Source organism: Sphaerodactylus townsendi, linkage group LG13 (assembly GCF_021028975.2).
Source record: "Sphaerodactylus townsendi isolate TG3544 linkage group LG13, MPM_Stown_v2.3, whole genome shotgun sequence".
NCBI classification, from domain to species: Eukaryota; Metazoa; Chordata; class Lepidosauria; order Squamata; family Sphaerodactylidae; genus Sphaerodactylus; species Sphaerodactylus townsendi.
In genome coordinates this window covers 43,503,069-43,530,406 of record NC_059437.1, presented here as the reverse complement: position 1 = coordinate 43,530,406, position 27,338 = coordinate 43,503,069, and the positions used below count along the sequence as shown (strand labels likewise).

General features: G+C 46.4%; 1 protein-coding gene across 2 annotated transcripts; it reads left to right on the top strand.

Moving 5' to 3' along the window:
• Positions 1-1,003: 1,003 nt before the first annotated feature.
• LOC125442733 (somatomedin-B and thrombospondin type-1 domain-containing protein-like) lies at positions 1,004-26,062 on the top strand. 2 transcript variants are annotated; one of them, XM_048514367.1, is made up of 5 exons: positions 1,004-1,703; positions 15,709-15,891; positions 17,371-17,461; positions 23,724-23,882; positions 24,636-26,062. In XM_048514367.1, the coding sequence occupies exons 1-5, from the start codon at positions 1,442-1,444 to the stop codon at positions 24,739-24,741; spliced, it is 801 nt and encodes a 266-aa protein (XP_048370324.1). In that variant the 5' UTR covers positions 1,004-1,441; the 3' UTR covers positions 24,742-26,062. The 2 variants fall into 2 exon arrangements, with proteins under 2 accessions (XP_048370324.1, XP_048370323.1); XM_048514366.1 differs by having other exon boundaries at positions 15,706-15,891.
• Positions 26,063-27,338: the final 1,276 nt, after the last annotated feature.

Sequence of the window (27,338 nt, the reverse complement as noted above, 5' to 3'; positions counted from 1 at the left end):
GTCTTCCCTCCTTGGACAAGGCTTTTATATGCTGCTCCTTGACGCCAATTAGTACCTCTTTTCTCTCCATTTTCACTGGGCCAAATCCTGAGGCTTGGAGGGTGCTTGGCAAATGTTAGCTTGCAAGGAAACAAGTCATGGCATCCATGTGGAGCAGTGCGTCTTCTGTTGGCATAACGACGCTGAGGCCCTTTTCGCAGATGCAGAATAATGCACTTTCAATCCACTTTCAATGCACTTTTGAGCTGGATTTTACCGTGCAGAATAGCAAAATCCACTTGCAAACAATTGTGAAATTGGATGGAAAGTGTATTGTTCTGCATGTGCGGAAGGGGCCTGAGAGGGGAATTTAAATCCAGATATCCCAGGTCTTAATTTGACACCCAAACCATTACATTGTAATATATTAGAAGAAGAGTTTGGATTTATATCCCCCCTTTCTCTCCTGCAGGAGACTCAAAGGGGCTTACAATCTCCTTGCCCTTCCCCCCTCACAACAAACACCCTGTGAGGTAGGTGGGGCTGAGAGCGCTCCGAGAAGCTGTGACTAGCCCAAGGTCACCCAGCTGGCGTGTGTGGGAGTGTACAGGCTAATCTGAATTCCCCAGATAAGCCTCCAAAGCTCAGGCGGCAGAGTGTGGAATCAACCCCGGTTCCTCCTGATTAGATACTTGAGCTCTTAACCTCCTACGCCACTGCTGCTCCTTAAATTACAACTATTTATCTTTATGGCACTGGAAATACTTGTGCATGTGTGGGAACATGCGCTTCCTTCACGATCCAGACTTTTGTAATCAGCATTTACTGACTTTCTTGCGTGCTGAATCCATTGTGGGAGCCCTTTTTACCCTTTTATTTGCCAAATGACCGTGGATTTGGAGGACACTCTGGCTTTAAGACCCAGGAGGAGCCTATACACTAGAACTGACAGGAGGGGTGGGGGTGAGGGTGAGGGAGAAAAACTTTTTAATGTCCAGCCAATCCCCTTTTGAGCACTGGACACTTTAGGCCAGTGGCCATGGGTATTTGTTTCTTGCATAAAAGAGGGTCCTATTCAGAGGCCGGCTCAACGGTGCCACCTTCCACCACCATCCACTCACGAAAGCAAAAAGCGAGGGATTCTCTCCTCAAGCAGCAAAGATCTGTCCAGCGAACCAGATGCCGATGCTCAGTCACTGATGACTGCTTGCCAACACCGGCCTCTCAAAGAGGCCAAACGCCTCTCCTGATGTACGCTAGATGGATTGGAAGCCTGACACTTTCATCCCATCCTTTCTGAGTTGGAACGTCATGTCCCTCTAACACTCGGTTTAGATTCCCACGAGCAAGAGGGGAAAACCGAGCACAACTCCTCAACAACATTAAAGAACTTAAAGACGGTCTAGTTTAAATTTCAAGGCCAAAGTCATCTTTGAGAAGGAGCGACACCTTTTTTGTTGGTATGAAGGCCAAAGCCGAGGCTATGAGAGAGCTGAGCGTCAGTGCAGGATATTGGCTGGTTTGCTGTGCGTGGCTTTTGACAATTGGACCACTTAGTGGTATTGAGGGCGGTTGTGGCAATCGGGAGGCCCACAAATGCTGTCCAGGTCGGAATAATGACTGCTTGGATTTCTCCCGGAGGAGAACTCCATGCTACTGTGACACCTACTGTGAGAAAACCGGGGACTGTTGTGAAGATTATCACGCCGTCTGTCAAGCATCAGGTGAGTTATTGCTCTGGGTAGCACGGATTTTGCCTCTTGTGACGCCTCCTGGGTTTGCAACGTAGTTATCCCCTGAAAATGTGCCTTTTAAGAATATGTGGAAAGCATAAAGATCTCTGGAAAGAAACTACTCTACATGCTCTCTATCCAAGTGAATAGCCGGTTCCAAAACACAGGGAATTGCGAAGTTGTGATCTGAATTTTCTGGCATTCTGCAAGCAGGGAATGTCCTGTATTTTCTGTGGGACAGTAATCATTCTTTAGTAATTAAAGGTATCCCACAGAGTAAAGGACGTCTTGGATATACAATTGCAGACATTTACGTATAAGTCAGTAACACACATCCAAGGGTCACATTGTTCCAGATCTCGTCCCGTTTGCCACAATGGGTGGTAAAACCAAGCCTACTGTCTTCTATTCTCTACCGAATAGTGAAGCTACTCACCAGCCCAGGTCTGTAAATTAAGATTTTCAAAGGAATGTTTTGTTTTAATAGAAATGTAAACTAGGGAAACTTCCAGTGATGAAATTATGTTTCAGGGGGTTATGGAAGTGTCTTAACAGTCTGTGTTTTAGGCTTAATTTTAATTGAGAATGTGGTGGGTGGGCTAGAACAAGGGTCTGCAACCTGCGGCTCTCCAGATGTTCGTGGACTACAATTGGCCATGGTGGCAGGGGCTGATGGGAATTGTAGTCCATGAACATCTGGAGAGCCGCAGGTTGCAGGCCCCTGGGCTAGAGCATTTCAGATGTCAGAGGTGGTGGGAGCGATTGGTATGAGTGAACAGTATTCTATACAAAAAGAAAGAAAACCTGGATATAGAAAATGTTGTATTAGGGAGAAGGCTAGCCTACAAACCTCCATCCCTGACAATTTCTATTTCTATTTCTATTTACGTTATTTATAGTCTACCTTTCTCTCAGGGGCTCAAGGTGAATTACACATAGTGAGTCAGTTCAGACAACAAAATTGGATGTTCAATAATGAATGCGCTGGGATTTTAGAAATGTTCCTGATCCAGGGATTTTTTTTGTAGGGACAAACTTGCAGCTGTCTGAGGTGGAGTCTGCAGTCTCCCTGCAGTCTGAGGTAGTAGGTGAACTGGGCCTTAATCTTAACAACAAATATGTTGCTTTATTGTGACTCACATTTTACTGACCTGAAAGAGTGTCCCAGGAAGTGAATCACTCGCTTAACATCACCAAGAGACACCATGACTGACTGACCCTAACCCAGTGACGGTGAACCTTTTCGAGACTGAGTGCCCAAATTGCAACCCAAAACCCACTTATCTATCACAAAGTGCCAACACGGCAATTTAACCTGAATACTGAGGTTTTAGTTTAGAAAAAATGGTTGGCTCCAAGGCATGCGTTACTCAGGAGTAAGCTTGGTGGTAGTCGTTAGCTTTGCTTTGAAGCAACCGTGCAACTCATCGAACGGGTGAATCACGACCCTAGGAGGGTTTACTCAGAAGCAAGCCACATTGCCAGCAACTGAGCTTACTCCCATGTAAAGGATCGCACTTTAGTTCTTTGCATGAGAATCAGTGGGGCTTAACAGCACTTAACAGGGTTACCTACACTGATTCCCCAAAACTAGGTCTTAGGTTTAATGCTAATAATCAAGCCCAGCGGCCCAGGCCAGCCTAGATGTGTGTGTGTGTGGGGGGAGATTTCCCCCCCCCCCACGATGAACTCTGTTTGGACGTGCCCACAGAGAGGGCTCTGAGTGCCACTTCTGGCACCCGTGCCATAGGTTCGCCACCACTGCCCTAACCCCTTTTCTCCCCTACTAGTGGCCGGGGGGGCCTGGCAAACCTAGGTTAGGCTCTAGCTTCGGACTGTCCTGATGAAGTTGAATGGAAGGAGAATTATCTCATTGACAAGACCAGGGGCTTGGGTTTAATACGTGCTGTGAATTAAAGCAGTCTTGGCTTTCCTTTGGGCTCGATGATTGTGGAGTTGATCCACGTAAATAAATGGCCAGGAATGTTAATATCACTTAATGACTGCAGATGTTTCCTAAATCAGCAGTTCACCTGGAGGTGTCAAGCAGAAGGCAGTGCCTTGCAAATGAGACTTTGCACCTTGAACTCAGAATGGACCAAGAGAGGGATGAACGAGGAGCTCAGAGTTTCTACATGATGCACTGTGTAGAGCAGGGGTGTCAAACTCGCGGCCCTCCAGATGTTCATGAACTACAATTCCCATCAGTCCCTCCCAACATGAGCATTGGCTATACTGGCAAGGGCTGATGGGAACTGTAGTTCATGAACATCTGGAGGGCTGCAAGTTTGACACCTGTGGCATAGAACCTGCAGGCCACAAGTAGCCCATACAGCCACATTGTGCAGCCCCCCATGAGGCAGAAATCCCCCCTTCTCCGAGGAATGGTCAGTTATTAGTTTTCTCTGAGCTATAAGGCAGCACTCTGACCCCTCCGCATGATAGAAGAAATATTTCCACTGTGCCCAAGAGGCTTCTGACTGATGATGATGTCATAGGGTGGGGCCTGGTGATGTCACAGGGTGGCCCCCTTTGGCTACCCTGTGACATCACTTAGGCTTTCACAATTGTTTGCAAGTGGATTTTGCTATTCCGCACAGTGAAATCCAGCTGCAAAGTACATTGAAAGTGGATTGAAAGTGCATTATTCTGCATGTCCAGAAGGTGACTAAGGGCCTTTCCCCACTTACCTTAAGCCCCTTGCTACTTGATGAGAGTAGCGCGAGGTCCCCCAGCACTCCCCATGAGAGGGGCGGCGACAGCGCAGCTGCCCTGACGCTGCTGCTGTCGCGCCCCCTCAGCGCGAGGCATCCCTGGCGCTCTTGCAAAGGGTCCCTTGATGACCCCGTGCAGAGTGCGGGGTCATGGGGACACCTGGGTGCGCACCAGGGATGCCGCGCGCTGGGAATTGCGCGCAGCAACAGCGGCCGAGGGTAAAGTGGGGAAAGACCCTAAGTTCCAGACAGATTCATTATGGCCTATGTTGTTGCTTGAGATATGGGGTGCTGAGGGAACTATTGGAGCAGTTGGAGGAGGGGAGGGTTGCACAAGTCGTTTACTGGTGGCAACAGCCAAGGTGTCTGCCTCCACTTGTACTCTGCTTCTAGATGCAGGAGTAAAGCAAATGCTTTTAAGGCACTGTAAGGGACAAGCTATGTAAGTTAGGTTTTTTGACAAGTTGGGTCCAGGTTCTCCAACTTGTTTTTCCCTCAGTCACACATCAGCTGTGGGGAAAGGCATTTTTGTATGCCCTCAGGAGCCTGATTGGCCTTGAGACAGCAGCATGCGTGAGGGATCTTTTTTCACAGAACTACATTCCCTTTGAGAAATCGAAGCAGAGGTGGGATCCAGCAGGTTCTCACAGGTTCCCGAGAGTAGGTTACTAATTATTTCTGTGTGCCGAGAGGGGGTTACTAATTGGTGGTTTTGCCATGTGATTTTTGCCTTAGTTACGCCCCTCCTCTCAGCAGTAGCGCGCAGAACTTGAAGCAGTCTAGCAGGAGGTGCACCGGCATGCGTGGCAGCCTGCGCCTGCGTGCATTTGTTTCCCGCCCATGAACTGGCGCAGCGGCTGCATCCTTGCCACAGCCCTGCCCAGGAATGCCCCGCCCCCGGAATGCCCGGCCACGGCCCCATCGTGCCACGCCCAGCCCCATTGACGCTATGCCACAGTTTGAATCCCACCACCATGGGAACCTGTTGCTAAAATTTTTGGATCCCACCACTGAATCTAAGACAATGATTTAAATGCAATCCTAAGAAGAATCACACCCCAGGTCTTAGTTTTATTATGATCTGCTTATATATGCATATATTCTGCTGATGGTCATTTAAACAAATCCTTCTCTGCTGTATTGTCAGTTTTATTGCTGCTGTGTTGTTTTATGGCTATTTCATTCCTGTGATTATTATCAGCCGTTCAGAGAACCAATGGATGAAAAATATGTAGGAATAAATGTCCAACAGTGCCATCCTAAATAGAATCGCAGCCTTCTAAGCCCATTGACTTCAATTGATTGAGAAGGGGGTAACTCTGTTTAGAATTACACAGTGAAATAAATACATTTTTAAAAAATCAGATCAGATAAGAAATCAGATATTTAAAAAATCATCAAGTGAGGCCTAATAACTTTGAAATAAAATCTTTTTTTCTTGATTATTGGATTAAACTCCATCCAGCTGGAACAAATGAACATTTACCTTTTTGGCTATTCCATAAGATATGGTGGAAAGTGCTGTGAAGACACAGCTGACTTCGGGTGACTCCAGAGAGTTTTCAAAGCAAGAGGGGTTCAGAGGTAGTTTGGCATTGCCTGCTTGAGAGCCAGTGTAGTATAGAGGTTAAGAGTGATGGATATCAATCTGGAGAACGGGGTTCAATCCCCCACTCCTCCACAAAAAGCCTGCTGTGTGACCTTGAGATAGTCACAGTTCCCTCAGAATTCTGTCAGCCCCACCTGTCTCACAAAGAAGAAGAAGATGAAGAAGAAGAAGATGAAGAAGAGGAAGAGGAGGAGGAGGAGGAGGAGTAGTTTGGATTTATATCCCCCCTTTCTCTCCTGCAGGAGACCCAAAGGGGCTTACAATCTCCTTGCCCTTCCCCCCTCACAACAAACACCCTGTGAGGTGGATTGGGCTGAGAGAGCTCCGAGAAGCTGTGACTAGCTCAAGGTCACCCAGCTGGAGTGTGTGGGAGTGCCCAGGCTAATCTGAATTCCCCAGATAAGCCTCCACAACTCAGGCGGCAGAGCGGGGAATCAAACCCGGTTCCTCCAGATTAGATACACCAGCTCTTAACCTCCTGTTGTAGGGAGAGAAAGGTATTGGGATTGTAGGCAGTGGTGGGATTCAAATAATTTAACAACCGGTTCCAGTGGTGGGATTCAAATAGTTTAATGACTGATTGTTTACAAGCATCATTTTAACAACCGATTCCACCAAAGCGGTGCGAACCTGTTGAATCCCACCACTGATTGTAAGCCGCTTTTAGACTCCTTATGGTAGAGAAAAGCAGGGTATAAAAATCAACTCTTCTTTTTTCTCTGCCTAGCAACCCCTGGGCTTCCTTGGTGGTCTCCCATTCAAATGCTGATCAGGGCTGATTTTGCATAGCTTCTGAGATTTTATTTCTCTGATATTGACTCGATCAGGCTAGCCTGGGCCATCCAGGTAAGGGCTCCATAATACACCAGATTATAAAAGTCTTTTTAGCCTGGCATGGTCGCAATGTTATGCTGGCAAGGAAAAGAACTTCCCTGGACCTACCATCACATTTCAGTGGGGTCACAACCTGCTCAAAGTAACTGTATATGGTTTGTTACCATGCCAATGCAATTACTTCCAAACTAATGCAGCTTTGCGTGGATTGCAACCCAGTGTTAGCAGGACACTGTGCAAAGTCAAACAGGTAGGCTGCTTAGTTTCACTCTGAGATCTGCAAATCATCAGCAGCCTAGAGGTTGTTCACTCCTTTGTTTTTCACATTTTTACTTCTGTTTGTCTTCTCCGCTGCTCCAAAATGTTGGAGAGGAATCAACTGTCTGTTGTTTTGGAAACTGGGGACCATTAAAATTGGCCGCCTTGAGTAATTTTCAGTGAAAGCCTGGCCTTGGCGAGGCCAACCCTTGTTTTAGTGATAATGAGAAAGTCCTCTGCACTGCTCTGGCCCAACCTCTTGGCTACCACCAACATCCTTTGTAAAGAGAAATGTCTGTTGATGTCGGTCACAGCACTCCTGATGGGGGTGGGGTGGGGAAACCGCACCAATAAGCCATCCCTAATCTCCACAGAGATTAGTCCAGTCACAACTCAGCTTGATTACTGAGCAATGGCATCTGCCCCTAAATAAAAGAGTCAGGAAGCTGGAAACCCATATAGCACCACCTTGTTGATTCAGAAACAGACTTGCTTTCGAAATGTTTCATAAGTTGACCTGGGAGTGGCTGAAGAGTTTTGTTCCGTTCCGTTCCGTTCCACTCCACTCCACTCCACACAAACCAGTAATTTAAAAAAATTAAAAGCAAATTAACCTGATATTGTCTCGCGCGGGGGTGTCAAATTGTGGCCTGGGAGCTGGACATTGCCCCTTGAGAGGGCTTATCAGGTCCATGAGCCAGCTGAGGTCCATGAGCCAACCTCCCCCCCGCAATCTCACCTAGAGAGCCCTTCTTGTGGGCCTGATAAACCCTGGGCGTTTCCCCACTCACCCTGATCCCCCCTATGCCGCGTGCTGCTCTCAGCGCTGGCGTGCGCTTGGGCGTGCGCTTGGGCGTCCCCACGACCCCGCGCTCTGCGCTCTGCGTTCCGCGCTCTGCGCAGGGTCATCAAAAGGCGCCGTTTTCTCCAGCGCCAGGGATGCTGTGCGCTGAGAGGGCGCAACAGCGGCAGCTTCGAGGCGGCTGCGCTGTCGCCACCCCTGTTGTGGGGAGTGCCCCGGGACCCCGCGCTACATGAGGAGAGTAGTACGGGACTTACGGTAAGTGGGGAAAGGCCCCCTGTCAAACTGAGGCAGACCCTCCATCAGTTCCAGTCTGGGGTGGGGAGCTTGCTGGAGCTCACCAGCCAAGGCAGCCAGACCCCTAATGAGTCACATTTACGTTTTATGAGGCCCTCATAACAAATGAGTTTGACACCCCTGCTCTACCGTGTTCAGATTTTTTGTACTGCGCTAAAGAAGATAAGTTCCCTCTATCATGGTCAGATTGTCCTACATTAGTTTAATTACTAGTTTATACGTTTATTCTAAACGATATAATATTGGTACTAACATTTATTGATATAGTTGTATTTATTTTAACTTTGTGTTATTAGATCCCCAAGCTGACTGCGAAACATATTAGGGTCTAAAGGCAGTGTAAAGCTTTGCTAAATACATAAATAACATTTGTCCATTTAGGTCACTTAAATCATTAATAGTCATTTTTCTTGTATTTCTCAAGATTGTATACATTGAGATCAGTGAGGGCACATAAATTGAATTAGGCTCAGAGAAATTATATTTTCACCCTGGTCTTGTTGGAATTAAAAGGAGGATTTGTTTCAGTAACTTATTTGGGGGTCAGTTAATTAGAGTGTCGTCCTCGATTACCGTATATACTCATGTATAAGTCGAATTTTTCAGCACATTTTTAATGCTGAAAAAGCTCCCCTCGACTTATATGCGGGTCATTAATTTTTGTGTGTGTTTTTTTACTTTGCCGGCCAGCAGGGGGTACAGATTTTATGCTAGAGGCACCAGAATTTCAGGGTACCCTCAGCAGACTCTCCTGATGATACCAGCCAAGTTTGGTAAAGTTTGGTTCAGGGGGTCCAAAGTTATGGACCCCCAAAGGAGGTGCCCCCATTCCCCATTGTTTTCAATGGGAGCTATTAGTAGATGGGGCTACCCTTTTGAGGGTCCATAACTTTGGACCCTCTGAACCAAACTTCACCAAGCCTGGCTGGTCTCATCAGGAGAGTATCTTTATGATACCAGCCAGGTTTGGTGAAGTTTGGGTCAGGGGATCCAAAGTTATTGACCCCCAAAGGGGATGCCCCATCCCCCATTGTTTACAATGGAAGCTAATAGTAGATTTTTCATTTCTGATAATATCCCTCTTAAAATCTAAATTGGGTTACATTTGGACATACAGATGATGATGAGGAATCCAGTTTTGAAGGATTTTAACTCTTGTGTTTTAGCTTGGTTGCTGGTTGAGCGAAGGTACTTTTAAAGTTATTGTTGATACCATATTGTTCTTGTTGACCCTCTTTTCCACTTACAGAGCCAGTTTACTGTTTTTCTTTGAAATAAATATTCAAAAACATTTAACCTACTGATGCCTCAATTGATGCTGCATTTCCCACCCTCGACTTATACGCGAGTCAATACGTTTTCCCAGTTTTTTGTGGTAAAATTAGGTGCCTCGACTTATATGCAGGTCGACTTATACATGAGTATATACGGTATCCCTTTAAACAAAACACTTAGGCGACCTTCCAAGTTAAATTCCATTGTTGACTTGGGGAGGTGGCTATTGTTAAATCACCTGGAAACTAGGAAGCAGACTAATGGTTCCCTCTTCAACAATATATTGTTTGCAAAGTGGCTGGGGTACTGCATAGGAAAGTATATTTTTATTTTATTTTTGTCAAAAGCAAACTAATTTTACACGTAATGTCAGAAACTGCCTTCTGAGAACTAGGCTGGCGTGTTGTTCCTTGGTGAAAATTACACATAAAAGACTGGGAGAGGCTGCATTTCTCACTAAATAAGTCACAATGGTAGATGAACCGTGCCAGAACTTTTGGACAAGCTCTGTGAGAAACTGAAAAGTGTGGAGTCTGGGAGGGAAAATGAAGGTGAATATTCCTGCTGTCGGGCTGCTGCTTCCCATGTGGAAAAACAGATTATGCCTGGAGGCAAACAATAGCTGTTGAGAGAATTGTGAAATGGCTTGAAAGGGGCTTCATTTCCTACAGAGCACACATGTCTCTTGGCCCATTGTCGCCTCTGTGCTGTTGGGATTTAGTGCCTATACTTCTTGAGAGGATCCCATTGCAAGACTTGAAACCTGGGAGGCTGCTATCGCTACCCCCAGCACTAGAACTGACAGAGAGAATTTTCAGGCAATTTTTAAAAGGGAAGCAAGAGATCTCATTATATGGTCTTCCAAAAGTGATCGTTCCAGTGTCAGGAATTTAAAGGCTGCTGGAGAAATGGAGGGTGCTCTAATCCTTCTCAGCCACAGAAACTCCCCCTCGCTATTTCTCAAGTGACCCAACAGTTGTTCATGATGCAGGGAATGTTTCCCTTTGATCAAGACAAGTGGCATAGCTCAAGTTAAGCAGGCTGATTCTTATACAGGCAAAAAAATAAGCAGATGTTGACATCTGGAATTCTTCAAGCATGAGAGAGTCTGATCAAAATTTAGACTGTATGCATAAAATTTCCAAAAAATGTTTGCCTATTACGTTCTTGTTGGGACCAACAAACCAATATCAAACCGGTGCAGAAAACTTCAAGCGCCACTGAATTCTTCATCGAAGAATTTGACTTCTGGTCCCCCTTACCAAACGTTGATGTTTCCCAGCCTTAAAGAGTGGCAATTTAAAGGGTTTTGCAGGATGATCAGAAGTGGAATTTCAGCTGATTCCCTGTGATCAGCTCGAAGGTCACTTCTGATCCCTCTTTGATCTCACTGCGTCCTTCAAAGTGGGGTGCAGTCTGTTAGTTCCTTACTATGAATGGGTCACATAGCTCAAATACATGATGCACCCAATATATATTGGGTCATAGATGCACAGACAGACTCACAGTCAAATGTTCATCAGGGAAACTCACCTCGAACTGTACTTGTTTGCTAAGTGCTGCAGGGGGGCGGGGGCGGGGGGCGGGAAGAAGTTTTTCATTTGCTTCTGCCTGGTTTCACCTACAGGAAATGGTTGCAGGGAGCTTTGCCCCTTTCTGGTTTCACATATCCTTCCTATGGCAATTTGAGCTAGTAAAAAGTTCCCCCACCTCCCTTTCCACTGGTAAAAACTGGGCATTAGGGAAAATAGAAGCTCCCGTTCCTCCTCACTGCGTTCCCTCCAAACATAAGAGCACCCTAACACTATTTAAGAACATAAGAACTAGCCTGCTGGATCAGACCAGAGTCCATCTAGTCCAGCACTCTGCTACTTGCAGTGGCCCACCAGGTGCCTTTGGGAGCTCACGTGCAGGATGTGAAAGCGATGGTCTTCTGCTGCTGCTGCTCCTGAGCACCTGGTCTGCTAAGGCATTTTCAATCGCAGATCAAGAAAGATCAAGATTGGTAGCCATAGATCGACTTCTCCTCCATAAATCTGTCCAAGCCCTTTTTAAAGCTATCCAGGTTAGTGGCCATCACCACCTCCTGTGGCAGCATATTCCAAACACCAATCACACGTTGTGTGAAGAAGTGTTTCCTTTTATTAGTCCTAATTCTTCCCCCCATTTCATTTAAGGTGAAATCCCCCTATGCACATCTGACTTTGAGTCAGATCACACACCCATGTCGGGGATATAGTATATTTTGACCCACAGCTGAACAACCTGTTGGCAAATTGATTATCTGGTGAGGATGTATACACTGCCTTGCCTAGTCCACATCTGGAGTATTCTGTTCAGTTTTGGGCATCATAGTTTAGGAAGGATATCAATAAGGTAGAACGATGAGGTGGACATAGGGAGCTGGGTATGTTTAGTTTGGTGAAGAGAAGGTTAAGAGGTGACATGATAGCCATGTTTAGATATTTGAAGGGATGTCATATTGGTGAGGGAGCAAGCTTGTTTTCTGCTGCTCCAGAGACTAGCACCAGGAGTAATGGGTTCAAGGTGAAGGAAAAGAGATTCCACCTAAACATCAGGATGCCTAAACATCAGGAAACATCAGGAAACCTCGGAGTGTAGTGGAGTCTCCTTTTTTGGAGGTTTTTAAAGAGAGGCTGGATGGCCATCTGTCAGGAGTGCTTTGATTGTATGTTCCTGCATTGCAGGGGGTTGGACCTGGTGGCCCTTGGAGTCTCTTCCAACTCTATGATTCTATGAACAAGTCTAGCATAGTGCAGTGAAGATGGGGAGGGGTTTGGAGACCGTGTCCTTTGAGGAGATGTTGAAAGAGTTGGAAATCTCTGTGTTGGAGAAAAGATGCTTGCGAGTTGATATGATTGCCACCTTCTGATACATAAAGGGATGCTATGAGGACAGGGAGGTGGACATGTTTTCAGTCATGTTGGATGGCAAGACTCCAACTAATGGAAGCAAAGGAAGTTTCATCTAAGTCTTAGGAAGAATTTCTTGACAGTGAGGTGTATTCAGCACTGGAACAGTCCCCCTCATGAAATGGTGGGCTTTCTATTATTGGAAGCTTTTAAGACTCAGGAGCAGCAGTGGCGTAGGAGGTTAAGAGCTCATGTATCTAATCTGGAGGAACCGGGTTTGAGTCCCAGCTCTGCTGCCTGAGCTGTGGAGGCTTATCTGGGGAATTCAGATTAGTCTGTACACTCCCACACAAGCCAGCTGGGTGACCTTGGGCTAGTCACAGCTTCTCAGAGCTCTCTCAGCCCCACCTACCTCACAGGGTGTTTGTTGTGAGGGGGGAAGGGCAAGGAGATTGTAAGCCCCTTTGAGTCTCCTGCAGGAGAGAAAGGAGGGATATAAATCCAAACTCTTCTTCTTCTTCTTCAATTGGGCATCTGCTTCTTTGGAATATTATAGTTGTAGTTCCTGTGTTGGCAAGAGGATGGACTAGATGAATCTGAGGAGCGGTTCCAAGATGGCACCGAGCTGAAAGTCCTGATTATATCTCTGCAAGTTGAAACTTTTATCCTTTATTTTGGCTTTTATCTTGGCTTTTAAAATTGTTTTGTTTCTTAACTGTCTTGCTAATACCAACTGGTTTTAATTGATGCTGATAAGAGGTAGTCTGTTATACCTCTTTCTCCAAGCAACTTTTTTCGACTAGATCTGTTAGTTTCTTCCAAAGCCAGCAAATAAACAAATAAACATAATTGACCCTCTGGGGCAGAGAATCCAATGTAGGCCTCTCTCCCTTTGAGATTATAAAAGCCAGCAAGTGTTTCTGGAACAGATTAAGGCTGATTGCTAAAAATAGCATAATTTGGAGGTTCTGTTTTGTATTTAGGTTGGACTGTTCTACATGAAACCAATCCAAAACTCTGTTCCTCTAATTACTGCGAAGTGGGGAGGAACGACGGCAGTAGAAGCTACTTTGATACCTCATACAAGAAGTTGCATTAGACTAAATCTAAGTCTACCAGGCTCAGTATTGTCCACTCCTGCAGTACTAACTCAGCAGCTCACAGAGAGCCACATTCACAACTACCCTCAAACAAAAGAGCCACATGACTACTGGATTCTCTGTGCACCACAATGCTCTCTTCTGCAGCTCAGGAGAGAGAGAGAGAGAGAGAGGCCAATTATACAGTGTTGCTCTGCCACACAGCAAGGGAGTGTTTCCTTCACAGAAGAGATTTCCGTACAGACACGCTTACACTTATGCTGCTGCTGATTCTAGAAGCCCCGCGGTTAGCGAGAGCGGGAAAACCCTCAACGTTTCCTCTTGCTTCGGGGTTTTGCTCCTTCTGGAGTGTTCCCCTGTCCCAACCAAGAATGAAAATTTCCTTGTTTTTTTAAAAATCCCTTTAAATATTCCTTATATCGATATTCCTTATATTGATATTGTGCAGACTTCTACCACTCTGTTTTTAGGGAAATGTTGGTCACTGTGGGAAGAGGGTAGGTTTAATACTCCCCACCTACAGATGAATGTCACTGCCCTGAACTGCTTCTAGCCTCAGAAAGAGAGAAAAAACGAAGAGAGGGGTCCCTGCCCTTCTTTCCTTTCTAGTGGTGGAGATACTCCACAGATGTATACAAGAGGGGGGTAGGTCGGACCGTCCTGAAAACTGCATGGAGATGGGCCTTCGCCTTCCACCACAGTGGGTTTTGACAAGAGACCAGATGAAGGTGGGGGGAGGCAGGGGGTTGGCTGGCCAATGTATGCACCTCTGTGGGTCATGGGATTTTTAAGCAGGCAGGCGAGACAGCCAAGGGAGGGGCTCTGAGAAGAGAGCTGGACGCAGTGAATCAGAAGGAAGGAAAGTTAAACTGTTTTGTCAATGGAGACAGGAGGCTTATTCGTCGACGGGTCAACGTGGTTCAGTTTGGCCTCCTCTAAATTCTTAGAATTCCATTTGGTGTCTCTTTTGAGTGACGGCTGTCTGATTCAGAAATAAGCTACAAATGGTGTGGGCCCAGGGAGAAAGGGAAGGGGAGAGTCCTGTGCCTTGCTTAGATATGGGTTCCCATCTTCCAGGCAGGGCCTGGGTTTCTCCTAAGACGACAAAGGAGCTCCAAACTATAAAAGATCAGCACTGATGGGAGAAAACGACAGCTCTGGAGGATCAGGAATTCAGCATCAGGATTTCTGCTGAATTCACTCCCTTCCCCAAACTCTATCCCCAAATCTCCAGGAGTTTCTCCGCCCCAAAACTGGCAGCTGGGGAATCCTCAGTGTCAAATTTTGCTGTATCATTGATTTCTCCTTTCCCCCTCTCTCCCTTCTTTTGCACATTGCGTTTCATTCAATGCTGGCTCTCATTCACTCTTCCTCTCTGGACAACTTCCTTTTGTCACCTGAGGATGGGACTGCTCTTGCTCAGGGTCCCTTCACCAGAGGTGGGATCCAGCAGGTTCTCACAGGTTCCCGAGAGTAGGTTACTAATTATTTGTGTGTGCCGAGAGGGGACTACTAATGGGTGATTTTGCCACGTGATTTTTGCCTTAGTTACGCCCTCCTCTCAACAGTAGTGCGCAGAACTTGAAGCAGTCTAGCAGGAGGTGCACCGGCGTGCGTGGCAGCCTGCGCCTGTGTGCATTCGTTTCCCGCCCAAGGACCGGCGCAGTGGCTGCATCCTTGCCACAGCCCCGCCCAGGAATGCCCCACCCCCGGAATGCCCAGCCACGCCCCCGTCGTGCCCAGCCCAGCCCCATTGGCGCTATGCCACAGTTTGAATCCCACCACCATGGGAACCTGTTACTAAAATTTTTGGATCCCACCACTGCATAAGGCGCAGCATGGGATCTGATCTGTACATTGGGCAGCCTATCCCCCAGTGAGCCTTTCCTCCAACCCGCCTGTTGGAGGGAGATGTAAACCTTTCACTGAAGCAGTGCAACTCAGTTGGGTGGACGGCCACATGCTGGATCTCCAAGGAACTCAGCTGGGCAGGTGAATATCCGTTTACTGCTAAGGGGAGCAAGTATGCCCCTGCCTGGACATTCTGCCGTGCGGCTTGCTCCACCTCATAAACCTCTGACAGAAATTCTCCCAAGAGGGGTAGCTCCCCAACTCCCTTCCCCCACAGATCAGTTCCCATGCGCTACTGTTTCTCGCCCACGGCGTCTTCTTCCACTGGCTCACCTGTTTCTTGCTTCTTTGTCCCACCCTCCCCGCTACCTCCTTTCTAGCAGCTGTTGATTGTGTGATTGGCCCTTGGGGACCCTGGAGCGAGTGCAGTTCCTTGTGTGGGACTGGGAGCAAAGACCGGATGCGTCAGGTTATTGTGCCGCCTCGGAATGGAGGAACCCCCTGTCCGGATCTAAAGCAGAGGAGAGGATGCCTCGGGGACGGCCCATTGTGTGACACCGCAAAAGGTAAAGCTGAACACACTGTGGTCCTAAAAGCACAACTCAACAATGGAATAATAAGCCACAGTTTAGGCATATTGGCTTAGGGTTAACAGCCCCGGGTTGGGAATTACCAGGAGATTTGGGGAGTGGAACCTGGGGAAGGCAAGATTTTGGGAGGGAAGGGACCTCAGCATGGTAAGGTGCCATAGAGTCCACCCTGTTTTCTCCAGGGGGCATCAATTGTGATAGCAGGTGATCTCCAGGCCTGACCTGGAGGTTGGCAACCCTACAGCCAATCCAATCCAAAAACCTTTATTCGGCATAAAACCAGAAATGCCGAACATTCCAGGTGCAATAACAGGATCATTGTTACACATCATGTAGGACACGGATTAAAAATGTAGCAACTGCTTCCGAAATTTTTGCATTAGGGCTGTTCAATAGCTTAGCCCAGTGTTTCCCAACTTTTTCGATGTCACAGTACCCTTGGCCTTACTCTTCATATCTCATGGTACCCCTGCCATCCCCTCCACCTTCCCTCCCAGTGCCTCTGCTTGCCATCCCCACACTTTCATCTCCAAGGGTGAAGGGAAGCACTGAGGACGGGTTGGGAAGTGGCTGTTGACCTTGCAGCAGGCCCTGCCCCATGGGCCAGCTCCATGTCCTTGCTGGCACTGGTGGGAGACACCACAAAAGTGCGGGGGGCTGGTAGCATTGCTGCGGTACCCCTGGGACATGCTCACGGCACCCCAGGGTACCACGGAACCCTGGTTGAGAATCGTTGGCTTAGCCATTTTTAGTTTGTCTGAGAAAAACATAAATTCTGAAGGTAATAAAGCTCCCAGGTCAGTTCTAATATCATTATACCTCGAAGTGTAAAGCAGGATATGAGGAATCGAGTCCATAGTGTAGGGACAGTACCGACAACAACGCTCACTTCGTGGGATGTTAAGGAAACGACCTTGAACTTTCAACCCTACAGCCCTTCGCCATTTGATGTGGAAGTGACCAGAATTTTTAGATGACGCAGAAAAGTGAAGAGACATTTGCAGAGGATAATAATGGCATTTGCAGGCAGTCTGTGTGTACCACTGTAGAGTTTAGTAGTGAAGGAGATCACTGGAGATGTAGTACATCTTTGGAATATACAAGCAGAACACCGTAAAGGCAAATAGACTCCTATGAGCAGGCAGGATAGCGGTTATGCATCAGTTTTTGTAATGGACAAATATCAAATCACAAAAACTAGAAAAACAAATAACATCAGTACATAGTGTGAATGTTCCAAAAATAGCAAAAAACATAGTGTAAATGTTCCAAAAATAGCAAAAAACAAACAAAAGGAAATCAGTCAGAGGGAGAGGGAATTGCAAGTTTTGGGGTAATAATTGCTGTTTTATTGATGTTATATTTGTAAAGATGAAAGACAGTGTTTCCAGTTTGTTAAGGGGGGAAATTTGTTTTCTATTTGTTAATGTGTACCTTTTTATGGCTCTTTTGCAGAGGTGGCTAAGATTCTGCCTAATTATTTTAAAAGGGACTTTAAGGATCCCTGGAGAAGACCTCACATGCTGAAGAGGGAAAAGCTGCCAAGGTAGGCACAGCTTGCTCAAGACATCAGGCAGATCAAAGCTATCGGGCCTCCCTAGTATCCACTTTTCTCAAACTTATTTATAGCTTTGGAATTTGAGGAGTGGGGTAGTGGGTACCACCAGTGGTGGGATTCAGCAGGTTCGTACCACTTCGGCAGAACCGGTTGTTAGAATGGTGCTTGTAAACAACCAGTTGTTAAATCATTTGAATCCCCCCACTGGTACCACCACAGAATGAAGGAGGAGGGGGAAGTTGGATTGATATCCTGCCTTCCTTTCCTGTAAGGAGGCTGAAGGTGTCTTACAAAGTCCTTTTTCTTCCTTGTGACACCTTGTGAGGTAGGTGAGGCTGAAAGAGTTCTGAGAGAATTGCCATAGCGCAAGGTCACCCAGTCAGTCAGTTTTATTACAGCCATTAGGCCAGCAAGGTCACCCAGAAGCCTTCATGTGGGGCAATGGGGAAAACAAATCCAGTTCACCAAATAAAAGGTCACCTTTCATGTGGAGGAGCAGGGAATCAAACCCAGTTCTCCAGATTAGAGCCCACCTGCTCTTAACCACTACACCACGCTGGGTTTGGGAGGTAGAACCAGCCTCCAAGCTTCCTACCATGAGAGCAGTTATTTCCAAATGAGTATTTGCAAAAGACCCAAAAGAGATATCTCCTGGGGTCTCCTAGATGACTTCTTCCATTGAGACAGAGAAAAGCCAGGATTGGTTCTAGGGTTACAATCTCCAGACGGGGCCTGGAGACTTCTGAGAATTACAATTGATCTCCAGACTACAGAGACTCTGAAGAAAATGGCAGCTTGAGAAGGCAGACTCTATTAAAACACCATGGATTCTGGGTGAAATTCAAGGTGAACGTTCTCCACAAACATTCTATCCAACAGATAACCACCTCCAAATCTCCAGGAATTTTCCAGGCCAGAGTTGGCAGTCCTAGCACTGTTGCCTTTTCCTGTTCACAAGGTTGGAAGCAAGTTCCAGGCCACGAACGTTCTCTCATTAAGGGTTCCACAACTCCAATCTGAAGTCAAAACTCAGGGTTCAGTCACACAGTATTGTACCCCCACTGAGGTCCATGACTGTCCAGGCTCCACCTCCAAATTTCTGGAGTTTCCCAAATTGGATCTGGCAATTCCACCCTCTCATCTGACGGCTCAAAATAATTGGGGACCCTTGCTGCGCCTCCTAGCTTCTTCCACAATTTTTATACCCTTCCGCCCATGCAGAAATAAGGCATTTTCAATCACCTTGGCTTTGCACGGGCACAGACTGAGGCCTGCGTACCTAATGAAATGAAGATGTGTCCTCGGCGTTCTTCCAGCAACTTCAGAGTAAGGAGAACAAAGCGCAGTGAATAGAAGAGTCTGGGGAAAGCTGCCAAGGGATTTCTCCGCGCACTTGTGGTCCCATGCTGGAAAGCAACTCCTCCATTCCTGGCAGTGCTCCTTCTATAAGACTCCAGCTGCATAGGAACACAGTGTTCTCCAAGCTCCTTTTTGTCCGATTAACAAAGGTGGTCTTTGAGATGCGTCCCAATATAAATTTATTTTCTTTAATTGGAGAACACTCATGGAGGCTGTGGACCCAAACTGGAGAAGGGGCCAAGAGACACACAATCAGTCTCCAAATTTTTAAAGGACCAAAAACGCACCCACAGAAGCAGGATAAGTGCTTGCAAATTAAAAGGAAGTTGATCTTTAACCATTTCCTGTTTAGCTGTTTTGGGGCTTATTGAATCCTCTTTTTCCCACTAGGCAGGGAAAAAAATCTTTCCCCCACAGATGGAAAAGCAGCCAGAGAGCCCCATTTTGACTGATATAAAGGTCCAAGGGTAAAAGATTAAACTCCCCTTCTTGTCAGAAGCAGTTCTGATTAGTTTCATAGCCCCTGAAGCTGCATTTAATTTTTTAAAGCCATTGAGAGGCTGATTATGTCTTTCCTGATATGCTGTCTGATTTGGACCATGTCTGAATGAATGATAATGGAAAACCTTGGAAGACTTTGATGCTAGGGCAGTTATGTCCACAGCAATCCTGTGATGTGGGTATTCAAATTTGCCAATGGGGAAAAGATGCTGGCGAGAGGTTTCTCCAGGAAGGATATAATTTAATTTCAATAAAGAGGGTTAGAACTAATCCATTTATAAAATCTGTTTGGATAAAAAGGGGTAGAGCTAAATGCTTTTAAAGTCCCTGGCTGTCTCCTTTATCTTTATTATTAAGTACACAAATGCAGGATGTTACCCAACTGATTTGGTGAAATGTTGATTTGGATATTCTGGAAATGCTTTTAGTGAATCAAATTTTGAATTATGAAGGCATCGTTCCCTGAGCAAGAGGAAAGAAGTTGCCATTCTGTCAGTTTTTCTCAGATACATACGAAGCATTTTCATGAGGAAAGACAACAATTTAAGTTAGTGATGACTGTTCATCTGAGAGAGCTATAGCTAAGTTACAATGAATAAAAGCCCTTTGAATTACATAAGGCCGTTTCCGCATGGGCCAAAAACGGCGGCCTGGGGGCGGTAAAAACGCCGCCCCAAGGCCGCCGTTCGCACAGGCGGCGCTGCTGAAATGCAGCAGCGCCGACCTGGCTGCCCTTCCCCTTCCTCAGGGCGGCATCAGGCCGTCCTAAAAAACAACCCTTTAAAGGGTTGTTTTTGAGGGAACAGCGTCTTCCCGGCGGCGTGGTGCAAACAGCACCCGCTGAACAGCTATTTCCCTAGCCCTTTCCCATTCACCTTCCAGCCTCGATCGGCTGCCTGTTGGCCTCCGGAAACCCTCCCTCACGTGTCCTCCCGGACCCCTGGAGGTCGGAGGGCAGCATGAAGGCCGAGGGCTCTCGGAGGCCAGCAGGCCGCACAGCACGGGACAAGGCTGAGTGAATGAAAGGGAAGGGGCAGAAGGTGGCTCCATGCGGAGCCGGTCTGTCGTCCGGCCAGCTCTCTCCTGAAGGCCAGCCTGCATAGCTAGGCGTGGTGAAGCGGCCTCCATGCTTCAATGACAGAATTCTTGCCGGGCGTGGGGCTTTTCTGGGAGGCCGTATGAAACAGCCTCCTCAGAAAAAAAAGAGTTGCTGATGAAATGCTGTTCCTAGGATTAGAACCTGAGGCCATCATCTCTATGGCCCCTTCTGCACACGCAAAATAATGCATTTTCAAACCACTTTCACAACTGTTTGCAAGTGGATTTTGCTATTCCGTACAGCTTCAAAGAGCATTGAAAGCAGTTTGAAAGTGCATTATTCTGCATGTGCGGAATGAGCCTATCTCTCTGCTGGCAAAATTGGCCATTTGAGGTAGTGTTGGTATCAGTTTGTATGGGAAACAATAGCAATGCCTGCAGAGTTTTTTCCCCCCACATTCAATGTAGTGGATAAGTGTTGAGCTGTGTAGTGGTTTTTCTGCGGAACTGTGTTTGTTTCCCCCTCCTCCACATGAAGCCTGCTGGGTGACCTTGGCCTAGTCCCAGTCTCTCAAAACTCTCTCAGTCCCACCTACCTCACAAGGTGCCTGTTGTGAGGAGGAGGGAGGAAAGGAGATGGTAAGCTGCTTTGGGATTCCTCATGGTAGAGAAAAGCAGGATATAAATACCAACCCTTCTTCTATTTTTTGAGGAGAAGCAGAGTTGAGAGAGAGGGAGGCAGCCAACGTTTGACAAAGATGTTGCATTCCTCACCAACGTTCCACTGATTCTCTAAGGGCTCCATTCTCACAGTCTTGTGCCAGAATAGATGCTGGGCTCATTAGGGAAAGGCAATCAAAGCTATTTTCTTGAGCCACTGAAGCTTTGGCATCGCAGGATGAAGTTCCTGTGATGCTCTATGAGCAGATTGCTGGCATCTGGCAAAATCAGCCCCGCACAGTCTTGTTCTGTCAATGAGAAGGACAACCATTGTCTTTTAAAGATCTAATACAAGTCTAGCTACCAAGACTTCCTTGCTTAATCCTATCTTTGTATACTACTGGTGCTAGTTCATGGATAATGTTGAATGATTCGTGCTGTGCATTTCCAGATCTTTACTTTCCTCATACTGTTGTAAATTAGGTCAGATTTTTAGCCTCGGAATGAAGACTAAAAGAGGCATGGTTCAGACAGAACAGCAAACCATGGTTTGTTACTGCCTAAATCCATGGTGGCGAACCTTTGGCACTCCAGATGTTAAGGACTACAATCCCCATCAGCCCCTGCCAGCATGGCCAATTGAACTGTAGTCCATAACATCTGGAGTGCCAAAGGTTTGCCACCACTGGCCTAAATGAACTCTGAGGGAGCTGTTTACACAACCTCCGATTCTCCCCTTCTTCCCACCCTCATGACTATCTAATCGCCGTTAACTTGTAGCACGCTATGGTTTGCCGTTATCTCCAAACCTGCAAACTATGGTGTGACAGGTTGAGCCCAGAAATGTACCCCAGAGACACAGGAGCCCTTCAGAGCAGTGCTTCGACTTCGCAAATAAGAGCCATGTACTGAAAACATCAAGATATGATAAGGGGGGGCTGAGTTACTCAGAAGTTAGGTTTTGAAAACTGATAGGCCGTTTCCGCACGGGCAGAAAATGACGGCCTGGAGACATCGGTAAAACGCCGGGCTCTCCCAGGCCGCCATTCGCACAGGGGGCGCAGCTGTAGCACACCCAGCGTATTCCCAGAACTCTGGGAAGCGTTCTTTTCGGGAATACGCCGCCGTGAAGCCGCTGCCGAGCGAACGGCCAAAATACGGCTTCATCGCCGCCTCCCCCGCCTCTGCTATTACCTTGTCCACTGGGCCTCCAGTTGCGTCGCCAGGCCTGGGGACTATCGCCCCCCGGCTCTGCGCTCACTGGAGCAGGCGCCAAGAGGGCCAGGGGCGTGGTCCCCAGACCTCGGCGACGCCACGCCGAGGCCTACAGGGGACACGCCGGGTCGGCCGGGCGCTGGCATGCCCGCGGCCCGCCGGGCGCCCCGCCTTCTTCCAGGACCGTCCCATGACGGGCCGGTCCCAGGGAAGCTTCGGGTCGGCGCCAAAATGGCTTGCCGACTCCAGTCCATTTCCGCCGCCGTGCGGAAAGGGCCATAGGAAATGTTAAGTTTTGAGGGAGAAAGGGTTAGTCCAACAGGAATGTGACTTGAAGGGTCTTTAATTAAGTTTCCTTGTCAAAGGAAATGAATGTTCCTAGGGGTTATGATAGGCTTATGTTGCTAGTGCTATGTTGATATGTAATTGACCCACCTGAAAAAATGATTTTTCCTGTAGCATACCGTACTTTGAAACCTAATATCCCAAACTCCTACCTAAATGTTAATATTGACTTCTTGTGTGTGTTTTTCTGAAATAAACATTGGCTGATTTCGCATGGGCCAAAAACAGCAGTGTGAAAACGGTGTGAAAATGGTGTAAAAGGGTTTAAAACAGTGTAAAAGGGTTTATACTGTTTTCACACCGTTTTCACACTGCTGTTTTTGGCCCGTGCGGAATCAGCCATTGTTCTTTTTCAGTTTAAAAAGCAAACCATCTCATGCTTGTCACTTTCTACCTCAGTTTTCAACTCAGGCTTGGATGGGTCAAACCTGGATCCTATCCCTTTGAACCTGGTTGTCTCTCTCTTTAATGTTTTGCTCTGAAGCCTGGTACCATAGGGTCGGAGCATAATTGTATTATGCTGAAGGGAAAACCCTGGACATTCCTTCAACCTTGCCTCATAGAACTTGTTTTCCAGATCCCAACCATCTCCTCTGATCTTATTCCAATTTGTCCATACATTTCTTAATGCAGCACATAGAAACTGTATACAGGATTCCAGACGAGGTCTGACTAATGTGGAGTAGAATGGAAATGTTTATTCTTGTGCCTTCAGTTCTACAGTTCTCTCTCTCTCTCTCTGTGTGTGTGTGTGTGTGTGTGTGTGTGTAAGTGTGTATAAATGCTGGCAGAGTGGATGCATGCACTTTATAGGTTATGTCCTGAGAATGTAGTTCTGCGTGAGGCCCCTCCATCTAGATGATTTCATCTGGTGCTAACCACTGCAGCAGAATGGGCCCTCCTGTTTTGCCTCAGAGGATTCTCTTCAAGATGTAGGAGTAAACAGGAAACCACAGAAGTGGTAGTTGGCACTCAGAGAAGACGTTTCGCATAATGGATTTCAGAGACCAGGAGGAACAAGAATAATACCTAACCAGTGTTGTTGTTTTTCAATTATTATTATCCCCTGTCAGGGACTCCTTTTACTGAAACGTGGAGATAACCCATTCTCTCTCTCACTCTGTATCCCCAGTTACTGTATCTACTTCCGTCTGAAGCAGGTGGGAGCAGCCTGCCACCTGAGTTTCTGGAGCAGCCAGCTGGCGAGAGAAAGGCACGTCTGTGTGGAGTGCCAAGGGGATGCTGTGGGAAGCAAGAAAAGATGTCAAGGGGATGGGCTGCAGGGAGCCAGGTGGGTCCAAGATCTGTCCTTATCTGGCCAGCTCAATTGAATTGTGCAGCCCAGTAATTGTATAAACTCCAACCACCTGCCATATTGTGTAACGCCAGCAATCAAGGAACATCTTGCTCCTTCCTGTTCAGTATATTTAAGGAGAACCCTCACTTAGTGCATTGAAAGTACATTGAAAGTGGATTGAAAGAGCATTCAGCAGAGGCAAATTTACTGGTGATCCCTGGCCCCTCAATGATGCGGCTGGCCTCCACCCGGGCCAGAGCCTTTACAGCTCTGGCCCCTGCCTGGTGGAACGCTCTACCTCCAGCTACGCAGGCCCTGCGGGATCTTACTGAATTTCGCAGGGCCTGCAAGACGGAGCTGTTCCACCGGGCCTTTGGGGAGCCCGGCCGCTGATGCCCCCCCTTTTTTCTAACACCTGTGGACCCTGCTGTTCCCCCCTCCCTCTTCCTCCCCCCTCTCTTAGGGGACCATGAGTAGGACGCCATTGGTAATTCTGATATTAAGATGCTGCATTTTAATTGGAGGTTGATTTTAATATAGAGAGCCATATTTAATGATTATCTATAACTTGTTTTTACTGTGCTCTATCTATTTGTTTGTTCACCGCCCTGAGCCCTCTGGGGGAGGGCGGTTTATAAATACAATAAATAATAATAATTATTATTATTATTATTCTGCATGTACGGAAGGGGCCTAAGATGTATGGTGAAATAACCAACTCTGTGTTTGCTGTGTTTTCCTTCCTAGGACATTCTGGACCGCTGCTTCAGTCGCTGGCTGCCAAGGCTCTTGGATGCAGGAGTCTTCCCAGGAAAACTGTGTGTGTCCTCGGCATTCCTTCATCTTTGTATGATGTTCTGTCAGTCTGTAGGACAATTTTAAGAATAAGAGAGAGAAGTCTCCGATTCAGCTGCCAGTTTCTGAAGAACAAGCTGGAGACATCAAGGGAGATACCAAATGATATTTTCATGCCAATTTTTACCTCAATGTTGCTGCAGTTATAATTCCACTTTTTTCCCTTTTATATTGTCTAACTGGGCTATGTGTTTTTTCAAAGCGCCAGAATGTCTCATTCTCTCTCTTGAAAAGAAGAAAAAAAAATACCTCTGAAAAACTTTGTCACCTACCTCGGATGCTGCAGCTAAAATGCTCTTTTCCTGTTTTCCACAACAATTCCCTGTATTATTTAAGGGAAGAATTAAATGGCAACTGCCTACTTCTTAATTTCTTTAAATTGAAAATACGAAGACAGGAGATTTCAGTGTGTTCCTTTGTCGCTCTATGCTTTGTGTGATACATCCCAGCAAAATCTACGGGGCTTAAATGTACAATGCCCCCACCCCCAGTGGTGGGATCCAAACATTTTAATAACAGGTTCCGATGGTGGTGGGATTCAAACAGTGGCGTCGCCGCACATGCACCTCCAGTCCCTATTGGACAGGGAGGTTGCTTTAGTAACCCCTTCTTGGCACTCAGAAAAAATTAGTAACCACTTCCAGAGAAGTGGTGAGAACTGGTTGGATCCCACCTCTGCCCACGCCCAATAAACAGGACTTAAATGTGCCTAACTTTTTTTTTAATTATGTCCAAAGTGTGCATATGTGTTTATGTTTTAATGCAAAATGCATTCTGGAAGGCTTAATCACCTAGTTGCAGAACTGTCTAAAAACTAAACAGGAAGAATGTGAAGTGATGTCATGATTACTTCTAACTGTACAAGAATGACATCAGAGCTGTGATTGAGGTACCAGGTTAATCTCTGGCTGTTAACTTTAGAAGCCAGTTATGATATGGTATGGTGTATTTTAATTTATAAACCACCCTTCCACAAAAGGCTCAGGGTGGTGCACAACAACACAATAACAACATCGATAAACATAATCCAGTTATGCCATATATGTTATTTGTAGAGGAGTTCTTAAAGAGTTAACATCTTGGCCTTTCATTTTGCTTGATGTTTTTGGTGTTTCTTTTTGGGAATGGGGTGTCACATTAACTTTATTCCAAACAAAAATTAGCATTAAAGGATCTAAATGATTCACAAGATATAACCCCCGCCCCCACAAGTGGCATATACACTGGAGCAGCTGTGGCGTAGGAGGTTAAGAGCTCGTGTATCTAATCTGGAGGAACCAGGTTTGATTCCCAGCTCTGCCGCCTGAGCTGTGGAGGCTTATCTGGGGAATTCAGATTAGCCTGTACACTCCCACACACGCCAGCTGGGTGGCCTTGGGCTAGTCACAGCTTTTCGGAGCTCTCTCAGCCCCACCCACCTCACAGGGTGTTTGTTGTGAGGGGGGGAAGGGCAAGGAGATTGTAAGCCCCTTTGAGTCTCCTACAAGAGAGAAAGGGGGGGATATAAATCCAAACTCCTCCTCCTCCTCCTCCTCCTCCTCCTCCTCTTCTTCTTCTTCTTCTTCTTCTTCTTCTTCTTCTTCTTCTTCTTCTTCTTCTTCTTCTTCTTCTTCTTCTTCTTCTTCTTCTTTTTTTCCAGGGATTCTACCTGAGCTGTTTTCCACCTGAACATTAGGGATGATTTTGAATTTCTATCCTTGCTGTTGCTATACCCAAATCTATTTTCCTCGTAAGAATCCATTTTTTTGTGGCATTTTGTTTTCTCGCTTAAAATTTTTTTTTTTATAAAATGTACACAGTATTCAATGTTATTTGTGCATCAATAAATCTGCATTCTTCATTGTATGTATAAACAATGTACATTGGACATATAATAGCATATGAATTGTATACAAAAATCTCAACAATAATATCCAATAAACCAAACCTAGACAACCCACAGCAAAGAATGGATCACTGTTGACAAATGTAGTTATATACCTAGGTAGACAGATATGAATATAAAAAGAAGTAAAACTGGGAACATTCTTTTGCGACAGTTCTCAAATGATAATTCTTCATTATTGGAAGCCTCTATGAGGTTTCATTAGTAAATCATTCATATGAAAGCTGTAGAATTTCTGTACCAATGTACATTAATTACACATTGCTTCTCTTATATCAGGCAGATATGGCTGTGTCCACAGCAAATTGGGCTTGCTACATTGCTCCAGGAGTGGGGAGATTTTTCCTTGCTTGAGCTTGCATGCATTAAATGCTCCGGAAAAGTGTCTGGATGTTTAATAAGTGAAATATGTCCATGTTTGTTTTTAATTGGTTAAGGTGGTGAGAACAGGCCTAGGAGCCACCCCTCCTATACAACACGAATAAGTAATGGAGGAACATTATGGAATCTTTTTTGGGAATGGGAGTATATATAACTAGCGTCAATGGATATGAATATGCAATAAAGGTAAAGTTTCCCCTTCAGTCGTGTTCGACCCTGGGGTACCACTGCAAGCAGTGATTTCATAGGCAAGCCGTTTTTGTGGGGTAATTTGCCATTGCTTTCCCCAGTTATTCTTTACCCCTAGGAGCAGCAGTGGCGTAGGAGGT